The sequence below is a fragment of the Caretta caretta genome, chromosome 11 (genome assembly GCF_965140235.1).
Source record: "Caretta caretta isolate rCarCar2 chromosome 11, rCarCar1.hap1, whole genome shotgun sequence".
Classification (NCBI taxonomy): Eukaryota; Metazoa; Chordata; order Testudines; family Cheloniidae; genus Caretta; species Caretta caretta.
This window is the reverse complement of record NC_134216.1, coordinates 44,643,300-44,668,483: the sequence shown is the minus strand read 5'-3', so window position 1 is coordinate 44,668,483 and position 25,184 is coordinate 44,643,300. Positions and strand designations below refer to the sequence as shown.

Genomic DNA, 25,184 nt, shown 5'->3' with positions numbered 1-25,184 from the left:
AAAAAGGTGGCTGTATTTGGTCTAGGCACATTTGACACACACGATCCTGGGTTTTGTGCTGTGGTGATGCTGCCTTGTACATTATGAAATAATTCATCAAGCATTAAAGCCTTGAATATAGTGGGAAAGCCCTTTGTTAGCTGTTTGTTATATAATATTTCAGATCTACTAGTGAGTAATTCTATGCTGTGACTATCTGCTGTTTTTTGAACACATGTGGGTTTGGGCTTTTCTTTGTACACTATACCTAAATTGTAGTCTGTAACTAAATGTCTTCTAGAATTCCCCCCACCTTCCCAACACATAGGTGAAAGGAAATCTTTTACAAGATTAAGGGGTCACTAGAGAAAGAAAAGATGCCCCTTATCTATGGAAAGCTCTTGTTTTCTGTATAGTGTTCTAATCTTCTTCCTAAACACTAGATGGCAGTGCACATTGGATATGAAAATTGTACTGCAGTCAACTATCAAAATTAGATTCAGTTACCAAAAACATCATTATATCGAAGGGTAGGAAGCAATGCCTAAGTGGGACATTAATATGTGAATGTAATCATATGTGACTGACATTACAAAGTCCAGTATTAGCTTAAAGTTCAACCAAATTCAACTGCAAATGTCATACAAACTGAATGATAAATCTCTGGATAAACGATGGGCTGTGTGTTCCCCCTTATTTGACACATCTCTAACTATAAAATTGTTAATATTATCTTCTTTTTCCAAAACAGCAACATTAAATAATTTGTTTCCTTTCATTCTGGCTGTAAAACATTTTCCAGAATCATAAGCCTTCACAGTCCTTTAAAAAGTGCCTTCTTACATGGCCCACAAGGTCTAGGGCTCTACAAACTTAGCTTTTCCTCAGTCTGAGTGACTAAAGCCCGTATGTATAGTGAGATAGTGGAAAATAGTCATGGTGAGTGGAGAGACTGTATTGCGAATGAAAAACTGATTTAGTGTCTTTGACTGCTCTAACAGCAGCTTGTATGTCTTTGAGCAGCAGCATAGATAAATCTGTTGGCAGCACAACTGAAAAGCCACAAAGCACTGCTCCAAAAATATTTGCTAAACGGGAAAGATTGAGATGTACAGTGTCCATAGTTTTTCCTCCATAAACTGGGTCTGTGCAGAGTCAGACCAAAGAATAAATCTTTTTGCAAGAGGCTATAATATTAGCACAGTTAAGAAACACAGCCCAGCTTCTTGATTACAGTGGCCAGCACTTCCTGTCCTAATGTAATCTCAGTAGCATTAACGTTATTATTTTATCATGGTTTTACCAGGATTCGGAAAAACTTCTGTGTAGCAAAACGGAGCAGATTAGTGTGTTAGAAATCTTAGTCCTTTAGCTTCTCTATCTCTTTCATTACAGGGTCACAACATCTTTGCTAACTTGTCCTCCAAGGAGTACAGTGACCTTATGCAGCTTCTGAAGCAGTCAATATTGGCAACAGATCTCACTCTGTATTTTGAGTAGGTATTGGCATTGTTTATATTTGACAAATGAAAATCCAAAGAACATTGTCTAATGATCCATGAAGCACCAATGGGGGTATGTAATATGTGAAGTTAGTGGTTAATTATGGTTGGAGATATTTAGTCTAACACTTATTTTATCTTAGGCTAATGGAAGTTTCTCATATGCCTAAATGAGTTTCACTTTGATATTCAGCAAAAGCCAAGACATATCCTGTCCTCAAACTTGAAGCAACTGCAGAAGAAAGGCATAGCCCAATCTTGTATTTCCTTTACACAGGATTCCCAAAGGAGACTTTCATGTGCAAAGAGTGCAGGATTGTTACTGTGGGCCAAAACTACAAGGAGATGGTACATTTTTTAGCCTTTTTGAATTTCTAGTCAATCCCCAGTGGTGTTATCATTTGTGCCAAAAAGGAGGCAGCTGTATTTAGTTACACCACCTGAGCATCTGGCCCTGTAAATCAAAGTAGCTCCATTGAAGACAAAATGTGATGATTTATATCAAATGAGGATCCATCCTGCAAAGTTTAACTGAGTCAAGTATGACTGGAGGTGTCCCACAAATGCAGTTACTTCATTTTCTTAGTTTTCCTATCACACCTCCAAGTAGTCAAAGTAGCACAAGTTCTTCCATTTTCCTGGTACTGTAATTAGTTTTAAAAAAAACAAAACCAAAAAAACCAGGAGATTCAAACTGAGTACACCAATGTGTAATAGGCATATGGAGTCATAGGTGCAATTGTTGGCATCTCAGTTTTACATTTCCTGAGCATCACACCTCCTCCAACAAAGTGTGTCAGTCAGAATCCCACTTGCTGGCATGCACTTGGGGAATTTACTGGGAGAAGTACAGTAGCGTGTGCAATTGTAGCTTATCTCCTGCCTAGGCACAACACTGTTCCATCCTAAGGAATTTCAGTGCATTAGAAAATATCTAGTCCATTAGCACCCTACTTGCACTCCACTAGGTGGCATTTACATATTGATTTTTGAGTTTGTATGGAAGGGGATATGGATTTTTCCTTCCTCCATCCTGAGTGCTGATGGCTTGATGCCAAACCAAGTTTCCAAAGAACTTCAGGCAAAATCTTTTCCTCGTATGGGTCTGTTAATCTAGATTAAAAATATGCCATACCGCTGGGCACTGATTGGAATGAGGCAAACAAAGTCTTGCTCCGACTGCTTGTTGTGTTATTTTAATACTGCATTAAAAACTCACCCGCTGCTAATACTGCCCATCTCTCAGAGTTCACGGCTTTCTTTTCTCCCCCATGGTAGCCTCTATCACCTAAAGACTTTTCATATACAAATTGAGGCATCTTCCTCTCAAAACAAAATTAAACATTTTTACTAAAATAGCTTCAAACAAGAATTACTTCAAGATGTTCCTGTAGCAAATGTAACATACCCAGTGAGCCCGGACCAGGAGAAAGCTGCCTTCACAGCTACTACCTCATACTTTCTGGCCCTTCCAGTCTAGTAAGTTGTCTGTGCAGACTGCTCCTGATTTTGATGGATAATAGGACAATGGAAATTGCCAGTGACTTAGGACAGTGATGTTTGGGACCATAATGAGCACTCCGTATGCCCACTCTCGCCCTCCCGCAAGGTCCTAACACAAGTAGCTAGTGCTCCAAAGATTGTTGGTATTCACTGGTAAGGGGGTGTGGTCAGGTTGGTTGAGGGGGGATGATGATGATAAATTTTTTCACAGTTCCTGAGCAGACTCCACCAGCAGGATCCTGGGGAGCTCCTGGAAGAGCGTGAGGCTCTCTCTCTCAGCAAGAATACCCAGGAGAGGGCAGGCAGTTGCTGCTCTTCTCTGGGGGGATAAATCCCCATCTGGGCACAGCAGCCCTTTCCACCTCCTGACACCAGAAAGGGTGAATCTGAGTCTGACTGTGAGATCAAGTTTCCTTTTGTATATCAACTGTACTGATGTCAATCAACATGCAGTAACTGAGGTTCAAGAGTATTCATTCCTGGGTTTTATTATTTACCTTGATGTGCTGAATAAGTCAGAACATTTTCAAAAAACTAAGGCCTTGACTTGAATTTCTGCAAATAAAAAAAGACCTCTTTTTTCCTCAGTACTATCACATATTAAGACAAATCCAGCGTCCATTGTGCTGTTTGTGCTAATAGAACTGCTCATACTATTCCATGCTAATTGTACAATTTACTCTAAGTGTGTTTGAAAACCACTACCGCGTAAGCTTTCTGCCTGTGTATGCATTTAAAACCCAAATTATGCAAACTAATTCTTTTGGGCAAGCACATTCTTGCTGCATTGACATCATTTCTCAGTTTTCTGCCTCTTACATGGCTTGCGGGGGGGGGGGGGGGGAAATATCAGCACTGCAGTATTCTTGGATCTCCACTGTATTGCTGTTCAAAAAGTTCACTTAGCACTCAGAGATTTGGTTTGTGAAGCAATAAAAGAATAGATGGAGGAAGACCCTTCGGACTTGCTCAAGGTATTGTATGTTTATAGGACTTTAACTAATGAACAAACAGACAGATTACCTGCAAGTGAAAGATCAGACCTGGCATTTGTTAGATGTGTAGATATGTTGATGATAAAATTGCTTAAATTATCTGCTAAAACTTTGAGATAATTTAAGCAATTTTAGCAGATTCCTGTTCCTTAAAAGTCTTAATGTAAACAGTTGTTCTTGAGCAATCCTTTCTGGCCAACAGTTAGAAAGCTCCTTACAAACCGATAGTGACATTTGGAAATAACACTGATGGATTCCAGAGAGGAGTGGATACAGTCCTCCTAGGTTGAAGTGAGAGTTGCTACGATGGGTGAGAGAAAAATAGCCATCCCTCACATGCATACACTCACATAATTGCTCTCAAAGTTATTCTAGAAAAGTTTTCTTTCTGTAATTCTGGTCAAATTATATATCCGCTTCCTCTTTTAGATCTACCTGATTATTGTGGTAGTTGTTTTTTAACTGGACTCTCAGCTGTAAAGGAGCCAGACAATTCTCCCTTGTACAAGATTGGTCTCAATCCATTCCATTATCTCAATCACTAACATTGCTATTAATAAACTCATTGCCAGACTATTATGTACTTGTCTCTCCTGTGAACTCTAGGTAATATATGGAACCCAATCTAATGAAAACATCCTCTGGATACCACGCTGCCTTTTTTTAAAAAAGCAAAATGGTTTGGGTTTTTTTTAAACTGTGATACTTGCTAGTACAGTACATGTTACCAACCTGCCAATGAAAATATCGCTTATTGTGGACTCTTGTATTGTTTCAAATTTACCCTCTTATGGCAAAGTCCTATGGTTCTTACTCAGGCAGAACTCTCCTACCACTTAAAATCCTAAGTGAAACCAGAGGTTCTATTCTTCCTACCAGTGCATGTTAAAGTGAACAGTTGACATTTTTTAATATTGTAGTTTTTCATGTATCCAGAGTTAATTTTGTGCATGAAAAAAATCTGTACTTTTTGTCATTCAAAGAATAATTGGCGAGCGTCAGGCAACAATCAGCTACCAAAGTTTTCTCAAGTACACTATGGCTGGGAATAAAAGAAATGCATTTATTTCAGAGCCCCAAAAATGACTTTCAGTTTTTATTTATGAAAAGAGAAGGGAAAAAGACCATCTGCTTCTCTTCATCCCCCTGGTATCCTAGCCCATTTTTTTCATATTTTTTTCATTTTTTTTTTTAACTTAAGTGTCTTGAAGTCTCCACTAAACATGAAATAAATTAGAAAAGTTTCAAAGGTGTTTTCTGTATTATCACTGGTAGATGAGATTTTGAATGCAAACTCCTGTTTAAGCCCTAGTCCTGCACAGGGGACCACTATGATAATCTATTCTGACCTCCTATGCACTGTAAGTATCTAGATAGGTAGTCTTAAGGATACACTTAGGGCTTGGCTACACTTGCGAGTTAGAGCACATTAAAGCAGCCCTGGGCGCCCTAGCTCACGACCCGTCCACACTGGCAAGGCACATAGAGCGCTTTGACTGTGTGGTTCAAGTGCTCCTGTTACTCCACCTCGGTGAGTGGAATAACGTTTGCTGCGGCTTGGCTACAACGCCCGGGTGTCAGTGTGAACAAGGTGTTGCATTACCACGCTCTGATTGGCCTCTGGAAATGTCCCATAATCCCCTTAAGTCAAGTGGCCACTCTTGTCATTGTTTTTGAATCACTGTAGAAATGCAGATATGCCCTTTAAAGCTCTGTTTCTGACAGCCAGCTGCTTATCCACTCCGAGACAAAGCAACCATTAGTGTGGAATGCTGTGCGTGAGAGAGAGAGAGGCGGGACAGGGAGGGGGGTCTGTTGCTGTCTGAATTTACAAGATAGCATGCTGACATGCTCTCCCTCCACATACACACAACACACTTCCTGTCACACTCCACCCCACCCCACCCCTTTTGAAAAGCAAGTTGCAGTAACTTGCATGCTGGGATAGCTGCCCATAATGCACCGTGCCCAACGCTGCTGCAAGTGCCGCAGATGTGGCCACGTCAGTGCACTTGAAGCGGTCAGTGTGGACAGACTGCAGCACTTTCCCTACTGCGCTCTCCGAAGGCTGGTTTAACTCAAAGCACTCTACATCTGCAAGGGTAGCCATGCCCTTACAATTGTACATAGCAAGAATACAAGGCTGTACCCAAACAGAACAGATTACAGGATTGAGCCCATATTTCAGGAGCTTCTCAAGGGTGTGAATTGTTATTGTTTGTCTGTTTAATGCAACGTATACCCAGACACTGTATAAATAACAAATGAGATTAGGTGAGAATTAGGTCTGATTACTTGGTCTGGCAATGAGTCTCACAACAGGCAAGAGAATAGAATTGAAAAAAAAAAATTTAGCTATGAGTTCTCATACTTACAACTCATGATAGTAGTGTCATATATGTACAAAAAAGATACAGGTGACCCAATGGCCAGGTAACAACATTTCATCCCTTATACTTTTCCTTAGAATTTCTGAGATTCACTGAAATGATGTCTTGAGTCACTGGACTGTAGACTTTATTATATATTAAGCCAGCTTTGTCTTTGAGCATGAATAGAATCATAGAATATCAGGGTTGGAAGGGACCTCAGGAGGTCATCTAGTCCAACCTCCTGCTCAAAGCAGGACCAAACCCCAACTAAATCATCCCAGCCAGGGCTTTGTCAAACCTGACCTTAAAAACCTCTAAGGAAGGAGATTCCACCACCTCTCTAGGTAACCCATTCCAGTGCTTCACCACCCTCCCAGTGAAAAAGTTTTTCCAAATATCCAACCTAAACCTCCCCCACTGCAACTTGAGACCATTACTTCTTGTTCTGTCATCTGGTACCACTGAGAACGGTCTAGATCCTTCCTCTTTGGAACCCTCTTTCAGGTAGTTGAATACATCAATAAATGTTTCTCTTCAGCCCCTCAAGTGGATTACAAAATAACTGAACATTACGTTTATTTCGGACACTCTTGAATGTCACTTGCGTAGCTTTATTTACAGAAGTTACAAAACTGGTCCATGTTTAAGCACCCACTAAGGCAGTGTTTCCTCACACATGGCTGCTTTTCACAGACTGAGCCTTTCTGATGCTCAAATCTCAGTGAGGATTTAGTATGTTCCTTCTGCATCTGTTCCAGTGGAGCTTAAAGCAGCTCTGTTACTCAGAAGTGTGTGGCTCACCAAAATGCCTTGAATCACCTATATTTTATGTTACTGCTTTATGCATCTCTCTGCTTTTTATTTGTGATGTCTCACAATGTTCAGGGTGGGCATGAGAGGTCACTTTTTCTTCTGAACTGTCAGTTTGTTGCCCAGATAATATATGCATTGCCTAGGAACTACAAATAACTGGAAATCGAAGAATTATCTTTATATAGTGTTGTGAAGGCCAAGACTATAACAGGGTTCAAAAAAGAACTAGATAAATTTGTGGAGGATAGGTCCATCAATGGCTATTAGCCAGGTTGGGCAGGGATGGTGTCCCTAGGCTCTGTTTGCCAGAAGCTGGGAATGGGCAACTGGGAATGGTTCACTCAATGATTACCTGCTATGTTCATTCCCGCTGGGACACCTGGCATTGGTCATTGTTGGAAGACAGGATTACTGGGCTGGATGGACCTTTGGCCAGACCCAGTATGGCCATTATCATCAAGTTTTGCTCTACTGATATTTTTCTGGTAAGACTTTGGCAAGGAAATGTGTATTAAATAGAAAAATGTAAAAGCCTGCCACTTCTGGCTGTGCTAACAACAAATGTTTCGCTGCCAATGACCAGTTTACGATTAGGCTGATTTAAGGTCTGTGCGCCAGCTACTTTAGGCCATTAAAATTTTCATCATAGCAGTATTTATTCCCACAGGGACGGTTATGCCATCATGCCATGAATCTACGTGAAATAATTAATTTTGTTTTCTGCTTGTGTGACTTTGCATTGTATTAGCAACTTTTGTAAAATCCAGCTACTTTATATCATATTTCATGTAACACAGTGAGTGTATAATGTTATCATATCAGCTGCTTCATTAGTGTGCTAGCAACCTCCACATTAAATAGGGAGTTGAGTGGAAATCATACAATGTCATTAGAAAAATTCTGTGATTTACCATATGTTAGTGAGAAGTCTTTGGATTACAATGCAATAACAATTAACAGAAAGAGTTTAATTATTTCTGTATTTAATTCTGTTCTTATAGATTCAGAGATTCCAAGGCCAGAAAGGAACATTCTGATCTAGTATGACGTCCTGTATAACACAGGCCATAGAACTGCCCCAAAATAATTCCTAGAGCATGGCTTTTTAAATCTGTTGGATGTTTTTTCAAAAATTGTCAGTGATGAAGAATCCACCGTAACCCTTGATAAGTTGTTGCGATAGTTAATTACCCTCACAGTTAAAAATTTATGCCTTATTTCCAGTCTAAATGTGTCTTTCTTCAACTTCCAGCCATTGTATCATATTTTATCTCCACTGGGTTGAAGAGCCATTATTAAAACTTTGTTCCCTCTGTAAGTACTTATAGACTGTAATCAACTCACTCCTTAACCATCTCTTTGTTAAGAAATAAATTGAGCTTATATCCCAGTCATATGTTATTAGAGAACCACCCATTGTGCCTTAGAATTCTAGTTGCATTATAAACGGAAGGACCTTTTAATAATGATGACTTTATCAACATAATACATGCTACCTAGGGCTTGCAGCATTTCTGCTAGGCCCCTACATGCCCCATTTTAAATTCTATCCATTTCTAGTAAGCAATGTATTCTAGGGTGGGCAGCACCAAGTGTATGAAATTTGAATTGAATGTAAAATTGTATGATCACATATTCAGATTGCACTTTCATACTGATGCATTTATTTGCATGTGCAATTAGTGCAGAATTGGGTGGATTTCAGTGGTGGATGAAGTGGTCAATGTCTATAATGTCAATCTATCTAGGGCTAGGCCTTCATTTAACAGGCTATACTGACCTAGAAGACTCACTGAGCTCCATCATGCTAGGAATCTAACTATACTTTTGGTTGATCCAGAGGCAGCAGGGCCCACTGTACGCTAGGCCACAGAGCTGGCCCTCAGGACAGTTGGGGTAGCAGAGGTACATTTACACAGCATTTTGGAGTGAGCCTCAAGCTAGAAGGCTCACACTAACACTCTAAAAGTAGCTGTATAGAAAGGGCTGCGAAGTTGCGACTGGGGCTAGAGCTTGGGCTGTGAAGCATATGAAGGGGAGTGGGCTTCAGAGCCTGAATTGCAACTCACCGTGCTTTCTATACAGCTATTTTTAGAGTGCTAGTGTGAGCCTTCTAGCCTGAGACTCACTCCAAAATGCTGTGTAGACGTACCTCTGGAATCTTCCTAGCTCTGACACTAATCTACTGTGCGACCTTGGAGAAGGTCTGTGCTTCTGTTTCACCTGCTGCCCTGTCTCTCTGATATTTAGACAGAAAATTCTCAGGGGGCAAGGACTCTCTCTATGTTTGTACAGCGCCTGGCACAACGGCGCCCTCATTACAGTAGCACCTCGTGCACCCAGTTGAAATTCTTGACTTATTACAGCCTATTTGTAGGTTAGTGAGAAGGCTCCAACCCATCCTTATCATGGTCAGACCCATTTTACTATGGGTCAGTTTTCCCCTGTGAATGATCCTTGTGCTTTAATTTTAAAATGTAAGAACATGAATTCATAAAAAAATATTTTTCCGTAACAGGAAAACTGTAAGTCAATAGACAAAACCAAAAACACTGAAAATTAAGGCCAAAAATTCCATCCTTAACTGATGTTATCTTTCCTATGCCTGTCAGGGGAGTTGTAAACATAATGAGTAATGTTCTTTCTTGCACCAGAGGTGGCAATATTGGTAAACTTCACTGAGAAGTTAGCACATGCAGGTGAGGGCGGGAGTAGTCATAAACCCTGGGCTGTCCACATATGAGTTAACTAGTAACTACAGGGCCATTAGCTGAGGGAGGACAGCTGTTTGGAGGTTTCTAACAGTGAATAAATCTTGACCTGGCACCAACAGTTGCTGCCTTTATCCTCAGGGTAGTTTATCACGCAGTGAGCGTGTCTACACTGCAATAAAACACCTGTGGCTGTCCTGCATTGGGCTCTGGGACTCCAGCCCAATACAATTTTATAGCTACAAGCCCAAGTCAGCTGACACAGACCAGCAGCAGATGTTTTACTGCAGTGTAGATGTGATCCATGTTTACTTTGCACTTGTGTTTTGATGGACAGACTGTAGCATCTGTTCTTAAGTTAACAAGCAACTATAAGATCAAGATGGAACATCAATTTAGATCAGGGGTCGGCAACCTTTGAGAAGTGGCGTGCCAAGTCTTCATTAATTTAAGGTTTCAGGTGCCAGTAATATATTTTACATTTACAGGGGCCCCCCAATGGAACCCCAGACTGGCAGCGGGCTGAGCGGTGCCTGCAGCCAGGACCCTGGCTAGCAGCATGGGCGGCAGATGGAACCCCAGACCAGCAGCCCGCTGAGCCACTCAGCCCGCTTTCAGTCTGGGGTTCTGTCTGCCGCCTGCACTACCAGTCTGGGGTCCCAGCTGCCAGCCCTGCTCATCCCGCTGCCGGCCTGAATGGACAGAACCCCAGGCTGGCAGTGGGGTCAGTGGCTGGGGCCCTGGCTGGCAGCAGAGTGCCTCTAAAAATCAGCTCGTGTGCCGCCTTTAGCATGCATGCCGCAGGTTGCCAGCCCCTGATTTAGATGGTCTTCCTTTCAGTATTTTTCCCACTCGTCTTGTGGAAGGAAGCAGGGTGCTCTAATGATTAGAGCATGAAAAAGTCAGTCATTCTTGCTTCTATTCATGACTCTACCACCAACTCAATACGTGACCTTGGACAAGTCATTAAACCTTTCTGTGCCTCAGCTGGAAATAATATTTACCCATCTTTGGGAAGCCCTTTGATATCCTCAGAAGAAAGGCAAAGTATCACCATCATTTAATATACATTTTATGTGCATATGGCCCTATTGGCTATATGCTGTTACAGGCAAAACATTTCATCCTTCCATAAAACACTGAGAATTGAGGTGCGATTTAGTGATGTATGTACATCTATTATCAGAAACCTCTGATGGTGCTAGGCAGTTATAAGGCATATTTCAAAATTAAAATGGTTCATTTAAATAGCTTGTCAACTTAACATTTTCTAACATTAATGCAGGAGGTACAGTGATCTTGTGTCCTCACAGAAACTGTGTTTATATCACAACAGCTCCAGAAGTTTCTGCTTGTTCCTCTTGATTATGTGTTTTGCTGCAGGAGGAGGACTGAGTTTTTTGAACTTGTTAGCAAAGGCAATTACAATTGGAATGTCAAAAGCCATCGAGAAATATTTCGGTAAGTGAGTCATCCCTTTGCTTTCCTATTACTTTGGGATATAACCACAATTTGTTTAAGGAGGTCAATGTCAGGAATACAGATAGTTATTTTAAAACAAGGCTTTCTATATTACTGCAAACTAAGTGTTTTGTAATCAATACCAAATATGGGGCCACATGGTGACTATAAAGCACAGCCCTGGGTAGGGGAGCAAGGGCTCCTGGAGCAGTTTCTGTTTGAATCTACTTCTATCAAACCCCAGTTCCAAAAGCCAGCAGGAGAGGAGGAGCCATGAGTCCATCCTACCTTGCTCCTCCCTCACCCATCTTTCTTCTCACTTCTCCCAACCCAATCAGATATTTTCTTTTCTTTTGCCCACTGATGAACAAAAGGGTTGAAGAGTTCTCAAACAAAATAACGCTCCACATTTTGGTTGATCTTCCACTTCAGTCTGGACCTTGTGGCCCCTCTTCCCCTCTCTCTTTGATGCCTCTTTCCCTGGCTGAATTTCCCTTTCCCCCGCCTGCTCCTCAGTTTGGGACTTGCAAATGCAATGCACTCCATTAGCCCCGAAGAGTTGCCAACTGGTGAAAGGTTTGAGGATAGCAGTGCAACCTAGCAGGTTGGCCACATTCTGAGAGCCCACCTCAGCCAAGATCTCAGCAAAGACTGAGGAAGGAGGGCAGAGGCGGCTTGGGTACAAGGGAGACAGATGTCATCTGTGCATGTACCTGCACCCATATGTGTTGACTTAACCTTTCTGAAATTTCAGCTGTTTCATTTTGGTGTTTGAGGACTGAGGTATGGGCCATTTCACCCATCCCTAATTTTAGATTTGGGCAATATATTAGATGCTTCATTTTCAGTGTCCCTGTTCTTCATGTAAGCTTTATACTTTTATCTGCATCATGTACTGTACATAAATGCTTTCTACAGCTGAATAGTTCCTTCTAATGTGTATCAAACAGTTGTAGCCAGATATTAAACTACAGTGAAGCAGGGTAGCCCTTATAAATCTTAATTTTTTATAGAAGATGAGCAGTAGAAACTGCTGAAACAGTGTCTGGAATGCCTCTCATGATTATAGGTTCTCTTGCTACAGCAACCAATTATAAGTAGACAGAGTAATCCAGTCTGTATGATTATATAACAACTCCCTTACTTACATCCTGGTAAAGAACATGCTGCATTATACAGTATAATCATCACCAGTTAGAAGTACAAATAGTAACAAAATTAGTGATTTGTCTGTAGTGACACACATTTCTTTTCTAGCACACAATACATTTTCAATCTTATGCATTATCTATATTATGTTAGACTTCGTAGGTATAATGTGGATATAAAAATATGTTGATGGTTGAAATTTCAAACAGTGCTGCTGTTTCTTCCAGAGGAAAAAGGTGCTAATTCTGACTTTTTATTTATGCATTCAGGGCAGATTTGTTTAGAAATACAACAAAGGTTTATTCAGTCTGTATTGTTCATTTCTGTTTTTCAGATCAATGCTAATGACAGCCTGTGACCTCGGAGCTGTGACCAAACCATGGGAGATTTCAAGACAGGCAAGTCATGATTAATAGCAGGGCTGGGAAGAGGCGATATTAGTAGGACAATATTCCCAGGGCCCTGACTTACAAGGGAGCAAGACAGTAGTCAATTTACAGCAGTATTAATGCAGTTTAAAAAAAAATGGAGCAAAGGGTTTCTGCAAGGCAGGGCTTATTGCACAATCTTTTCCTTTGCTTGTTGCTGCTGAGCAATATTTAGGTACCCAAAGAGATCTTATTTTATATCCTCTCATCTATTAACCTTTTAACTCCATACAAAAAATGGACCTTTTAAAAAAAAAAAAACAACAACACACCACACCACCCTCCACATTGCAAACATTTTTTCCTTTAGGTAAACCCAAGTTACCTTTTACAATGTACAAAATTCTATAACCAATTGACAATAGCAGAATTTGTCCTAAATATGGAACACCAACAGGGACTGCCAATTGACGCACATGTCCTAATGGATATAGGATATGCATTTTTTAGTCTAGTTAGCAGATTTCTTTATCTCAGCCGCGGCTTAACATTACAAGATGCAGTTTTAAAGCCCTATTCAGCATTCCTTACTCAGAAAAAAAAACTGCAGTGCTGAGTGTGGTCCTGAGAAATGTATAGAATACCTGGGCACTCATTGACATTTAGGGTTTGGTGGGACAAGTCACTATAGGATGAGAAAGTCCTGTAGCTGGAAGGCTGGCTAGGTCAAAGACTGGCCTCATCCAAGAGCCCTGACCATAGCCATCCATTCACCACTGCCAGAAATTTTCCTTGCCCCCCACCCCCAGCCTCAATCACTGGCATGAGGCATCTCCCCTACTATCAGTTCCCAACCGTACCTCAGTGAATAAAATGTAGGTAGAAGGCAGTACATGTTGGGAGATGAAGCTTGGGAGGAATATCCAGCAGCAGAAGGCATCTAGGAGATGGGCCACTGACAATGTAAAGTGGGTAAGTGGCATGAGTGAGTTTGATGGGACTAGTGATCTCCACAAGTTAAAAGACAGTGGACTGGAAGATAGAGGCTAGGTGAGAGGAAGCAAAATGGAAAGAAGCCAGTTTTCTTGGGGATGGACAAAGAGGGTCTCTGGTTGGAAGGTGATGAGGTACTATTGATGCATTATCTCAATTGCAAAACATCCATCCTGTGTGTGATAAGGGTTTAATCAGCACAGATGCCGTTCATGGTCTAGAGTGTTAGTATAATTATTGAATAAGTTTTGGGGTTTTTTTTAACAGCAAAGTTGCACAGCTATTTGGTATTTTGAATTCTGCTCATGCTGTGTTTAACATATGGGAATATCTGGTGAATAATTTTAATGTTTCTCTCATATTTTAAAAAGCATTTTGGTATCCATCTCCTTCCAGAGCTTCTATTCCCCGATGCAGTTTACAAGTAACTCATGGAAATCAGTGGAAGTTTCTCCCACTGCAGGACAAAAGTTTCAGGTCCCAAGACTCTTCAATCCCACCTCAGCTATGACTGCAGCTTGTGGCATTCCTCAGTTTCAAATTAGCTTTTCTATTTCCTATGGTATCAAGAATCAGGATCTGCTTAGCGCTTCTTGAATGAGTTTTGGGCTATGGGAGATCAATACTGAAATCCAGGGTCATCCACTGAAATGTAAAACCAACTACTTTTTCTTATGACTTCCAAATGCTGCAGCTGAACCTTCCCTTGTGACCTAACATATATTTTGTATTAAAAATCCAGTCTAGGAGCATTAAAGGCATCATCTGGTTGAGTTTTTCAAGATAAAAGTAAATACACACACTAATGAGGCCACAGAATGGGGAAATCTGTTGACCCTAAACCTCACCTGGAGGAGGAGTCGTCCTGAGAAGGGAGAGAGGTGGACAAAAATACATAAGTGGAAGGAATTTACAGAATAAGTGCAAAGGACAAACACTCCAAAAGATTAGGAGAGGGACAAGACATACTAAAGGAGACAGAGATAGAATATTGAAGAGAGCAGGAGGAAAGGAGACAAGTACATATTGATTATTCATATAGAAGATACTTGGAAAGCCCTTAATTGCAGTTTGGAATAATTTAACAGCCTATGCATGGTGTATAAATCCATGATTTTATTGACACGATGGGGCTCCATATAGAAAAAGTCATTCCAAACTGTGCAATAAGATTCTGCAGGTAATTATTCTTAACTTAGCTGAAGATTTTAAATCATTTTATAATTTCAGTTCACATGCTTTCAATTGTGACTCATTTTTAAGTTGTAGCAAATTTAAGATCTGATGATTGTTGATAGCCTGTACAAGTGACTGCATAAGCAATCTTGCATTTCAATGTTAGACCAGGAAATTTAGAGTTATTCTGAGGTGCAAATTCTATCCTTAGTTCACCCTTTTGTGCCTTGATATTGCATATGAAATGGTTTCTTATCAGTGTACCTCAGAACAAAAAAGTAAGTAGCGCAACAGGAGGAGTTAAGAACAGAAGGTCAGCCTGAGTTTCTACGCTTTTTGTTATTTAGAAACATACCTTTATCTCAATAGCTACATATTTTTGGCTGTGCATGACAGCAAGTGCATTTAGTTAAAGCTGCTGTTTATACTAAAGTCACTTGCTGTCTGGGCTTTACTGGTTTCTTTAGGCTTCCAGTGTTTTCAAAAATAATCTTGTTTTGAATACTGCATCCTTCCAAGTAACACATACCATTGTCAGAAATGAAGGCAGCTTCATGGAGTCTGGCAAAAAGAGTATAATACCGTTCCAAAAGTCAATGCCACCATTCTTACATTTAATCAAATGACAATTTTAATCTGTGTTCATATTTAGATGCTACAGTAATTAGAGTGGCATAGGATATGTATAGTACAGAAAAACAAAACTGGGTGAAGAAAGTCTTAGGGTTTCACATTAAGTTTAGCTAACCCAGAATTTACCGATGAGCTTTGTTTCTCTAACCACTCAAGAGTTTTCAGAGGCAGTCGTGCCAGCACCCAGAGTGCTCATGTACACTTCACAAAGTCTTTCTACAAAGATAGTTCCACGTGGGCATATAAAATTTATAACCATCTATTCTATTCTCAGATGCATAAGTTACATGCTGTTCCAGTTTGACTGATCATTGACAGGCATCAAAAAGGAAATCAGAATGTGTTTTTGGAACATGACTACAGAGATATAGATATGAATATACCTGCAGTGTCCCATGCCTGAGACCTAACCTCAACAACGTAGTTAAACATTGCCTTACTGTAAACACATGAATGGGACTACCAAGGAATTTATAATTAGGGGCTATAAGCAATAAATCTGTGATTCTTACAAATAGCTAACATGAACCTTAATCTTTAGTGTGATTATATTTTAGGCAGCTGAATTGGTAACCAGCGAGTTCTTTGAACAAGGAGACAGAGAGAGATCTGAACTCAAACTCACTCCTTCAGTAAGTTTATCATTACTTTTAAACTAGCTACCTGTGTGCGGAGGAGGAAAATTGTTTTCTGGTAACTGCTTTAATTCAGAGAAGCAAGTGGGTTTCATGAGAAGAAATACATAAGAGATATGGACAGACTACCACTGGAATCTGGCAGTGATATTGAGGGCCTGATCCAAAGTCCATTGAAATTAATGGAAAGATACCTCCCAGTTACTTCAATAGGCTTTGAATCAAGCCCTTACTCACTATGTGCTGTACATATCCCAAGGTTTAGATGGTCAACTCATTTTACAACAGCACTGAGTACAATATTCAAGATGCAATATTCACACCAGAAGTCACATTACTAGAAAGCATAATTACTTCATTTGTGTTACAGTGTGACATTTCTGACATCAGTATTGTGTGATGTATCCCTGTACCCTTTGAGGAATCGTTTCTGTATGCCTACAAGTAACATTACCACCATCATTGTAGGGTTATTTGGGATGGTCTCTACATCATATACAAATCTAGATAAGACACATGAAAAGGTATAAAGTGCCAAAGGAAACTGCAAAGAGGAAGAGTGACCAAAAAACCCACCCTATTAAATATTTGCAGTGGGAGATGCAAAGAGAGGACCTTCCCACTTAAGTATCTCGAAAGCAGACTCATGCCGGGGGGGGAGGCAGAGAAAGAGACAGACAGAAGGGAGTTCTAAGCTCTAAGGAGTTCAAGTTGAAGCCATTCAAGAATATAAAAACAGAGATTGGACATCTTAATCTGCATATAATTCTGCATACAGCTGATACTTCAAGAAAATGGTCCAACCTACTCATACGAGTTGTCACTTTGATGCTGCTATGTGGTAAGTACTCACTGGGCTAGATCCTCAGCTTGTATAAATCAGCATAGCTCTACTGAGGTCAATAGAGTTGCAGCAATTTACACCAGTTGAGGATCTGACTCAGTGACTTTTGATCACTGTGAGCTGATTCAGCATGGTTTACATCTTTGTACATTAAGCTAGAGGATCCTGAGAAGATAATGAATTTCTCTCCTGTAGTAGTTCTCTGTGTACACCTTCCCAAGTACATAAGTACAAAGGTAGCTCTGGTACAGTAGATTATCAGTTAATCAGCCATAGCAATAACAATGCTAGTGCCTTGGACCAAATCTAGCCTGAAATAACAAAGTACCATTCCATATCATACGTATTTAGTGCATTTCACAGAATGCATCCAGAAGTGAAAGCGTGCTCCTCACACTAATGAAGTCCCACTGTAACAGAAAATAAATTTTACTTTTAAAACACATTTTACTATCTTCAAATAGCAGGGAATTCTAATGCCTTGGAGCATTTCATGCAAATACCCTAGCATCAACAATATTAAAAATGAATCCAGGCCATATCAGGAAATGTGCATTTTGGTCATAAAATGGACATGGAGACTACTTAATATAGTAGAACCCACCTCGCTGAAGTAGCAGGGCGGGGTGTATGAACAGGGTGCTGGGACCATGTGCACGTATATATACCTTAGCAGAGCTCCTGAGGGCTCTGGAAAAGCTGTATGCAGCAGCTTTAGAAAGAGGGGAAGGGGGATATGCTATTGTGCATGTCCTCGGGGCTTTCTTCCCAACACAGGGAAGGCACTGAGGCTGTGGTGCCTACTCCAGCCAGTAAGATGGGGTAGTGCCTACAATATGGGTCCACTCCTGCTCTAAGGCCTGGAAGAAAAATTCTACCCCTCCTCTTTCCCCCATGGCATTCTCAGTGTCAAGACAAGTTACTTGGGCTGGGGATGGGTTGAGCCGATGTGAACTAATCAGAGTTGATTAAAAACAGAATGAAAATGAAAAAAAAATAATGTAGTTAAATAAAACCCTGATGTTAAATAAAAGTACAGGCTTATTTTTAAAAATAAACCTATTTAAAACAGTCTATATTAAAGGCCAAACTTACTGCATCTATTAAAAAAACCAGGTGGGGGAGGTAATATCTAACGACGTATGCTAAACTATCTGTTCAATCTTGTATTTAGCTTTGACACTCTTAGTGCCTTTCCTAGACCTGAAGAGCTCTGTGTAGCTTCTCACCAATAGAAGTTTGTCTAATAAAATCTATTACCTCACCCACGGTATGTCTTTGATATCTTGGGACCAACATGGCTACAACTCTGCAAACATCTATTAAAGTCATTTAAATTACATACAAACAATATTAAGTAGTACATACATGCTGCCAACTTTCTTTAAAAATCAAACCATTCGTCTGGTGGAAATCACTGGCTAGGGACCTAAAACCAAAGTTTGTTGAATTGCTAAACCAACTTTTGATAGCAGTAGCCTCTTCTGCGAGTGCAGAGAGAGCAGATACTTTCTTCAGTTCAGTTTGTTCAACAAATTCAGTCCCATAACTAGTTCATTCAAAGTTAAGAAATCAACTGGGAGTTGAAGGGGGCGGGGGAGGGAAGCTTGTTTTACTCTTCCAATTGATTAATAAAAAACTAGGTGTGAGGATAGAGGAGTTCTAAAGTCTTAAACCATATGATGACCAGAAATAATCACATCAATTCATTAACTACACACAATACATCCTTTGTTTAAGGAAACAGTTTTAAATGCAAAACATGTTTTGATCATTTTTTTCTTTTCTTGTGTATCCAGCACTTAAGGTAGGTTTGTTCAATTAAAAAACAAACTGCTGGTTTTGTGGATTTTTAATTGCATTTGAATTTCCATCCAAGTAGAGCTTGACACAAATCACAAGTAAAATTTTAATCTGGTAAATGAGAAATGCATCATTCACCATTTTCTAATATAATAAAAATGTAGAAATTAAGCAATGAATAAGTTTAAATTAAGCTATATAATTGCTTTAATAAGTATATATACTGTATCTTCCTCATGAGCAAAAAGATGCACCAAATTTAGTGTGAAGGCTATATTTAGCTGTAAATCAATGAGCTTTAATTATCAACTAATATCAACCAACCTCTCTTTAGGAAAAGAGCCAAAAAGTACAAATGCAGGACAATTAAAATCAATGATTTAAATCAAGGTTACCTCCTTGCTGATTTAAATCATGATTAAAAATTTGTGTTTTAATCAGGTTTGATTTAAATCAGTCCTCCTTGGAACTAATTATGGAGTATACAAAGTGTAAAGTCTGAGGGATAAGGGCCAAAATCAGAGTGTTACAATTTGAATAATGAGAGTTCCTAAAAAGATACAGTAGCAGTAACCGAAATGTTTAACGATTCAGCCATAACACAGGTCACCTAAAAGAAATAAACATGTGGATACTGCTAGTGAATCTAGAGAAGTTGATTGATCAGGAAGACAAAGTGGTATCCTGTGACTGTCCAAACAAGGTAATTTTCTTGCAGTAAGCTTACAAAACAGACTACATGGAAAAAAGAATGGGATTTTCAGAAATACCTACATTACTTAAGAGTCCAGGTTAAAATTTTCAAAATCCCACAAAAAATTCTACTCTCTCTCTTCTTTAAGTGAGCTCTTGGGATCCCATCTTCAGTTTCCACTAGGATACTATTAGATAAACAGTCACATTCAACTTACAAATTTCATAAACAGAGCTGAAAATAAAAACAGTTGATTTTTCATCCTAGACAAAGGGCTAGGAAGACTGTAAACACTGATTTTTGTAATGAATTGTTCAGTTTGTAACAGTTTGACCATAGATCCAAAGTGCTGGATAAAGCACCTGTAAAATATGCTAGCGTAATAAAGAAAAACACTTTTCCCCCTGTCTCCATTCAGGCTATTTTTGATCGGAACAGGAAAGATGAACTACCCAGGTTGCAGTTGGAATGGATTGATAGCATCTGCATGCCTCTATATCAGGTACTTTTTTACTTCTGCAATTGTAGAGTCAGAACACTGGTCCTGCATCTCCGAGAGGGAGAGGTAGATTATATAACAGCCTTAGAAGCGGTCTGAATCTTTAAATCACTGCACTTATTCATGAAACGCCTTTAACTTGCTTCCTTCAACTTTACTCAAAATTCTCAACTGAAAACAGAAAACTTTAAAATTTACTGAAGAAAAGATTAGATGATTGTTGTAAATATAATTTCTCTTTAAATTCAAAAGCTTCAAGGGCAAGGATCTTCTTCATCGTTCTGCCTGACATATATGAGAACATCAACATTGTAACAGGGCTATACTGTGCAAAATGGTTTATTCAGTGGATAATTCTGGCTCGGCATTGCATATAGGCCCAGACCTGAACAGCTGTGGCTCAAGGGAAAGCACACGGCTCTAGTTCTGGCTGTTCTCCAAGCTCAGAGTGTGTGACAGAAGCTTTGGAGGGGCATTCCAGGCCAGGCCTCTGATGTCACTGGAGATGCGGTCCTTATTTCAGCAAGTATGTTGTCTGACCCACAATGTGCTCCTACGGTCAGGCACCCAGAGATTACTTGAGTTCCTGGTACAAATCAGGTGCTTATAAAATGTCTATGTTAGGGGCTGCACAGGAGCAGAATCTTCCAGTTTAATCCAGACATTTAAAGCCAGTACGTTATCTCTACTTGCACGCAGAGGTACAAGCAAGCCTTGCCTATACACGACACTTCATAAACAGTAAATGGGCTAGAACCGATCCAGAATTTGGCCTGCATGGAACATGCAGTTCACTATTTTAGTTCTGTTTTTAAGACAAGGCACAGCTATGCAACAATGGCTAAAGATGGACAGTAATGCTTTACAATCTCAACCACAAGTCACTGAGTCAACACCTTTGACACCTCCTTGTCAGCCAAACTCAGCACCAAACCCTTCACTTGGTCTCAGGCTAGCCTCCCATGGAAGTCAGAGGGGATTTTGCCTGAATAGTTTTCTGGATTTGGCCATCAGTGCACAAAATATGGGGAACAGATACATTCAAAAATTAATATCCAATGAGGCATTAAAGAGGACGTACTGTATGTTACCAGAATGCCAACTATTCACTTTGAAATCTGTGTGAGAGTTGTGATCTCCTCCTGCACAACATTGTGCTCCCAGAATTCCCTGTGACTTCAACAGGCACTTGAGTGTACACAGAATGAAGGATGGGCGTTTAATAGCTTTTCCAGTCTGTTTACACAAACTCCATTGCTTGGACATGTAATTGTGCGATTTAGCTCTTATACATAAGAAAAATACTGTTTTAGGAATTTGTCTTTTTATTATGGGCCACATGTCACTAGTAGCTGCTAAAGTGGAGGGGAAAAGTGGAGGCACATGAGCAGGCAGCTTCCAAATAAGTGAAAAATGGGCATTAACAAAACAGTCTTTACAATTAGTAATCCAACCTTTATATAAAGATAAGTAAGGGGGGAAAACAGACATGGAAAGAAAACTTATTTTTTGTTAGTCTTATTTTCCCAAACATGACAACCTCATTAGGAATCCAAGTTCTTATGCCAGAAGTCATGATTTATTTGTGACAGTGTCTTTAATCAGAAAGAGTACAATAAGGCAGGGTGGGCAGAGAATCAAAGCAGCCTCTGTGTGAGTAGACTAGATCTGAACACTAAAGCACTGGTTAGTTAGCTCCATCCTAGCAGGAGATCTGTGGGGAATATATTCACATCTGATTCCCCTGTTTTCTGCTGTCTTTGCATCATGCTGTGCAGCTATTAGCCTGCTCCTCAACAACTTAAAAAAAAGAGACACCATCAAACCTTGAAGTCATTGCAGCACCAGCCTTAGGGGTAAACAGAAAACTGGATGTCACAGGATCACACTGTGTGAGCTACCCTCTTGAATATAAAGCCAAGTTTTAATTTCCATATCCAACTTAATCAAACCTCAATATACTCATTGCATCAATGATGCGCAGAGGCACTGTAAATTCTCTGTTTACAGAAGTAAGAAACCTTTTTTAGGGCTGGCACTATATGCACTACAAATATTTCAAGTTCAGGGGTTTTACCTCTTCCGTATAAATTTCTCTTTTAATTTTAACCTTTGTAACAAATTGTACGTATCATGGGATACAATGGCCCCATTTATAGATAGACTTGTGAATGAAGCATGAAGAGATGGAGTATTGGTGGACAATAAGAATTAGCAAAACCTGAGCAATGCTTATATAATGCACTGGCATATAGTTTAGAAGTTAATGGTTTGAATAAGTGTAGAATTTTATATCTAGTATTGCCATTTTTGTACATTAATCCAAACAGTAATCAAGGATATGTGCATGTAGCCATTTCCCCACTGAAGTCAGAGGGGAGTTTGCCTTTAGTAAGACCTGCAGTAAAAGTCCTGCAAGTCATGCTGATAAACTTCAGATAAATATAATAATGCTACTGTACGTTCCTCCAAAGCTTCAGTTAAAGGAAACCAAGATGAGAAAGAAAAAGCAGAAACAGACACTTTCAAAGTCTAAATCTGAAGTGTTTTCGTATCAATTATTAAAAATGTAAACAGACAAGCCCACTCACCAGGTCTAGCTCCTGCTAATGTAGCCCTCCCCCTTGATCCTTAGGCTGCTCTAAACTATTATGGTGGCTAGGGCCATCCCTAATGGATCAATTCACTAGTCAAGGGTTGCTGGAGTGCAGTGCATTTTCAGCTCTGTTCCCTCATGTTCCCAACCTGCCCAGTAATGCCACCTATACTGTTGCACTGCAGAGGCCAGTTTCAGTCACCTATAAGTGTTTTTCTTGTGAGGGTGTGGTTCGCTGCCTTTGACTTTCCCATGATCCAAGAGATCAAAGACGAGGAGTAATCCACCTAAATGAGCTACTGCAAAAGTGTGTAAAACTGCAGTTAGCTATGACCTCTCAGAATAGATTCCATAGAGATTAATTACTTTTTTGCCCTAAATACATTGGTTGTTTCCGGGGAAGGGAAATTACTGGAGCCAGTGGGTGAGGAAGCTAAAATTGAAATAATACCTTGAACTTCATTTAGCAAGGCCTTAACCCATATGAATCAATTTCTCCTGCAGTGAGCTCGATTTCAATCAAATATCTGTTGTTTGATAAGAATTTATAACATGTGTGGTTACATAATGACAGAACATAAATCCGAAGTGTTTTGGTATATCATTTTCCAAAACTTTAAATGAGAAACTAGAAGTCTACCATATAGGTGTTCTCAATTTAGATGCTTAAGAGTATTATATTAATTACTCAGGCTGTTTGGACCTGTCATTAGTTAAATATCTCCATTCAGTGGAAAAGACTGATGGCTGTTTTTATTGGGGACAGGGACTGTTTTTTAGGACTTTCAGAAATAGTGTGCAATTTTGCATTCTTAATTTGTGATTGTGGATCAAGTGAGGTGTATGTGTACCCATATTGGCACTGAGATACATAACTGAATATGCAAACATCAAAGTTGTTTATGCCAATAAGGCACACAACCACACTAACATTTTTGCACATGCAGTTGTACATGTACATTTTTTAAAACTAAGACCTTAGTGTTATATCCTACCAGGCGCCTAGTTTAATAATACAAAGAAAAACTAACAAGTTCAAATTTGCCTTTAGAAAGCATAAAAAAAATCAAAATATTTCAAAGTTGGTTATATGGGCATTTTAAAAAATTTTTGGTTATTTGGTTTAATTGTTAGCCAGTGTTGTTTTAAGTTCTAAAACATACACAAGATTTGAAACTTTCCAATTCCAATGCTTGTAGTGATCAGACGTTTATTATGCTTTAATGCCCAATGTTTGTTCTTCATTAAGAATTATCATGGGAAGCACTCAAATAGAAAAATAGGTGATCAAACTTAGTAGCTTAATTCGTTAGTCTCTAAGGTGCCACAAGTACTCCTTTTCTTTTAGCTTAATTTAGTAATTCCAAAAACTTGGCTTGAAATATTCTACAAGGAAAAAGCTTCCTGATACAGGCTCAGTATCGAGTATAAATAAAGTAGTATTACCTCCACTGTTCTGGCTAGGACATACTCTTCAGAAGAGGAGAGAAACAGATCTGTCTAAAGCAGAAAAATCTGGGGCATCACACTGAACATAAAGTCACTGGGTATGCTAACTGTTAGATGCACTTGGGGTGCAGTTTTACAGTTCCAGTAGATATTGGACACACATGTACACAGTTTTCCCTGTTACAAGAATTATTCAGCTTTTGTGAAGCATTTAAGACAGATTAATTTGCATTTCACAGATCTTGAGGCACTCAAAGCCTCCATGCAAGTGGTGTTCATGTTTCAACAGCACAAGGATCCTCTTCTAGATGGCAGTTGCATTGTGCATGCACCTAGGGCAGGGTTGGTCTCAAAGGTTTGATTTCCCTAACTAAGACTAGATTACAGTCCTCTATATGAGGCTCAGATGTAGAAAAATATAAATCTGATCAGATATCTTCACAAACATTAAAGATTTGGCTTCAAACAAAAGATGCTAACAGAAATACTCCTGCTTTTGATTGCACTGTTGGACTGAGACAGTAACATCATGAATAGCAAGGCCTAAGGTCAAACTCTGCTTCTGTGTGTATAAATACTTAGTCAGGTAGTCGGTGACAAAGTGACAGTAGCTATTTTACATTTAAGGGAGATGTCTTTGTGGAAGATGAAGTCCACATCTGCGTGTTTCTCCTTCGGCACCATGGATGGCTGCTTATTTCAGTTTTAGTCAAGACTCTTTTGGGTGCCAGAAGCTGCAAAGTTTAATGCTCAAAAGAAATTAATTTCTACAGCTCCATGGAAAAAGTTTGTGTGTGTTGGGGTGGCGGGGGAAATCTGCCTGTTCCATCACCAAACATTTTCAGTGTTTTAGACTTCATGTTGAGGGACAATAGGAGTCCCTGCTTCTTTATCATACAGTATTCTTCACACACCAAGGAAGAAATCAGTTTACTTCCTCCATATACTTTGATATCCCTATATTGCTAATCCTCATTAAACAGCAGATCATATCTGACCCTGTAATTAC

The 25,184-nt window shown here is 39.7% G+C and overlaps 1 protein-coding gene across 2 annotated transcripts in view; it reads left to right on the top strand.

Annotated features, from left to right (window-relative positions):
* Nucleotides 1-25,184, top strand: part of PDE11A (phosphodiesterase 11A) — a 224,288-nt gene that overhangs the window by 185,271 nt on the left and 13,833 nt on the right. For both annotated transcript variants that reach the window (XM_048868451.2, XM_075117976.1), the window contains exons 15-19: nt 1,375-1,475; nt 11,259-11,336; nt 12,820-12,887; nt 16,217-16,287; nt 20,050-20,133. In XM_048868451.2, coding sequence (XP_048724408.2) covers nt 1,375-1,475; nt 11,259-11,336; nt 12,820-12,887; nt 16,217-16,287; nt 20,050-20,133 — 402 coding nt within the window. The remainder of the gene's footprint in view (nt 1-1,374; nt 1,476-11,258; nt 11,337-12,819; nt 12,888-16,216; nt 16,288-20,049; nt 20,134-25,184) is intronic.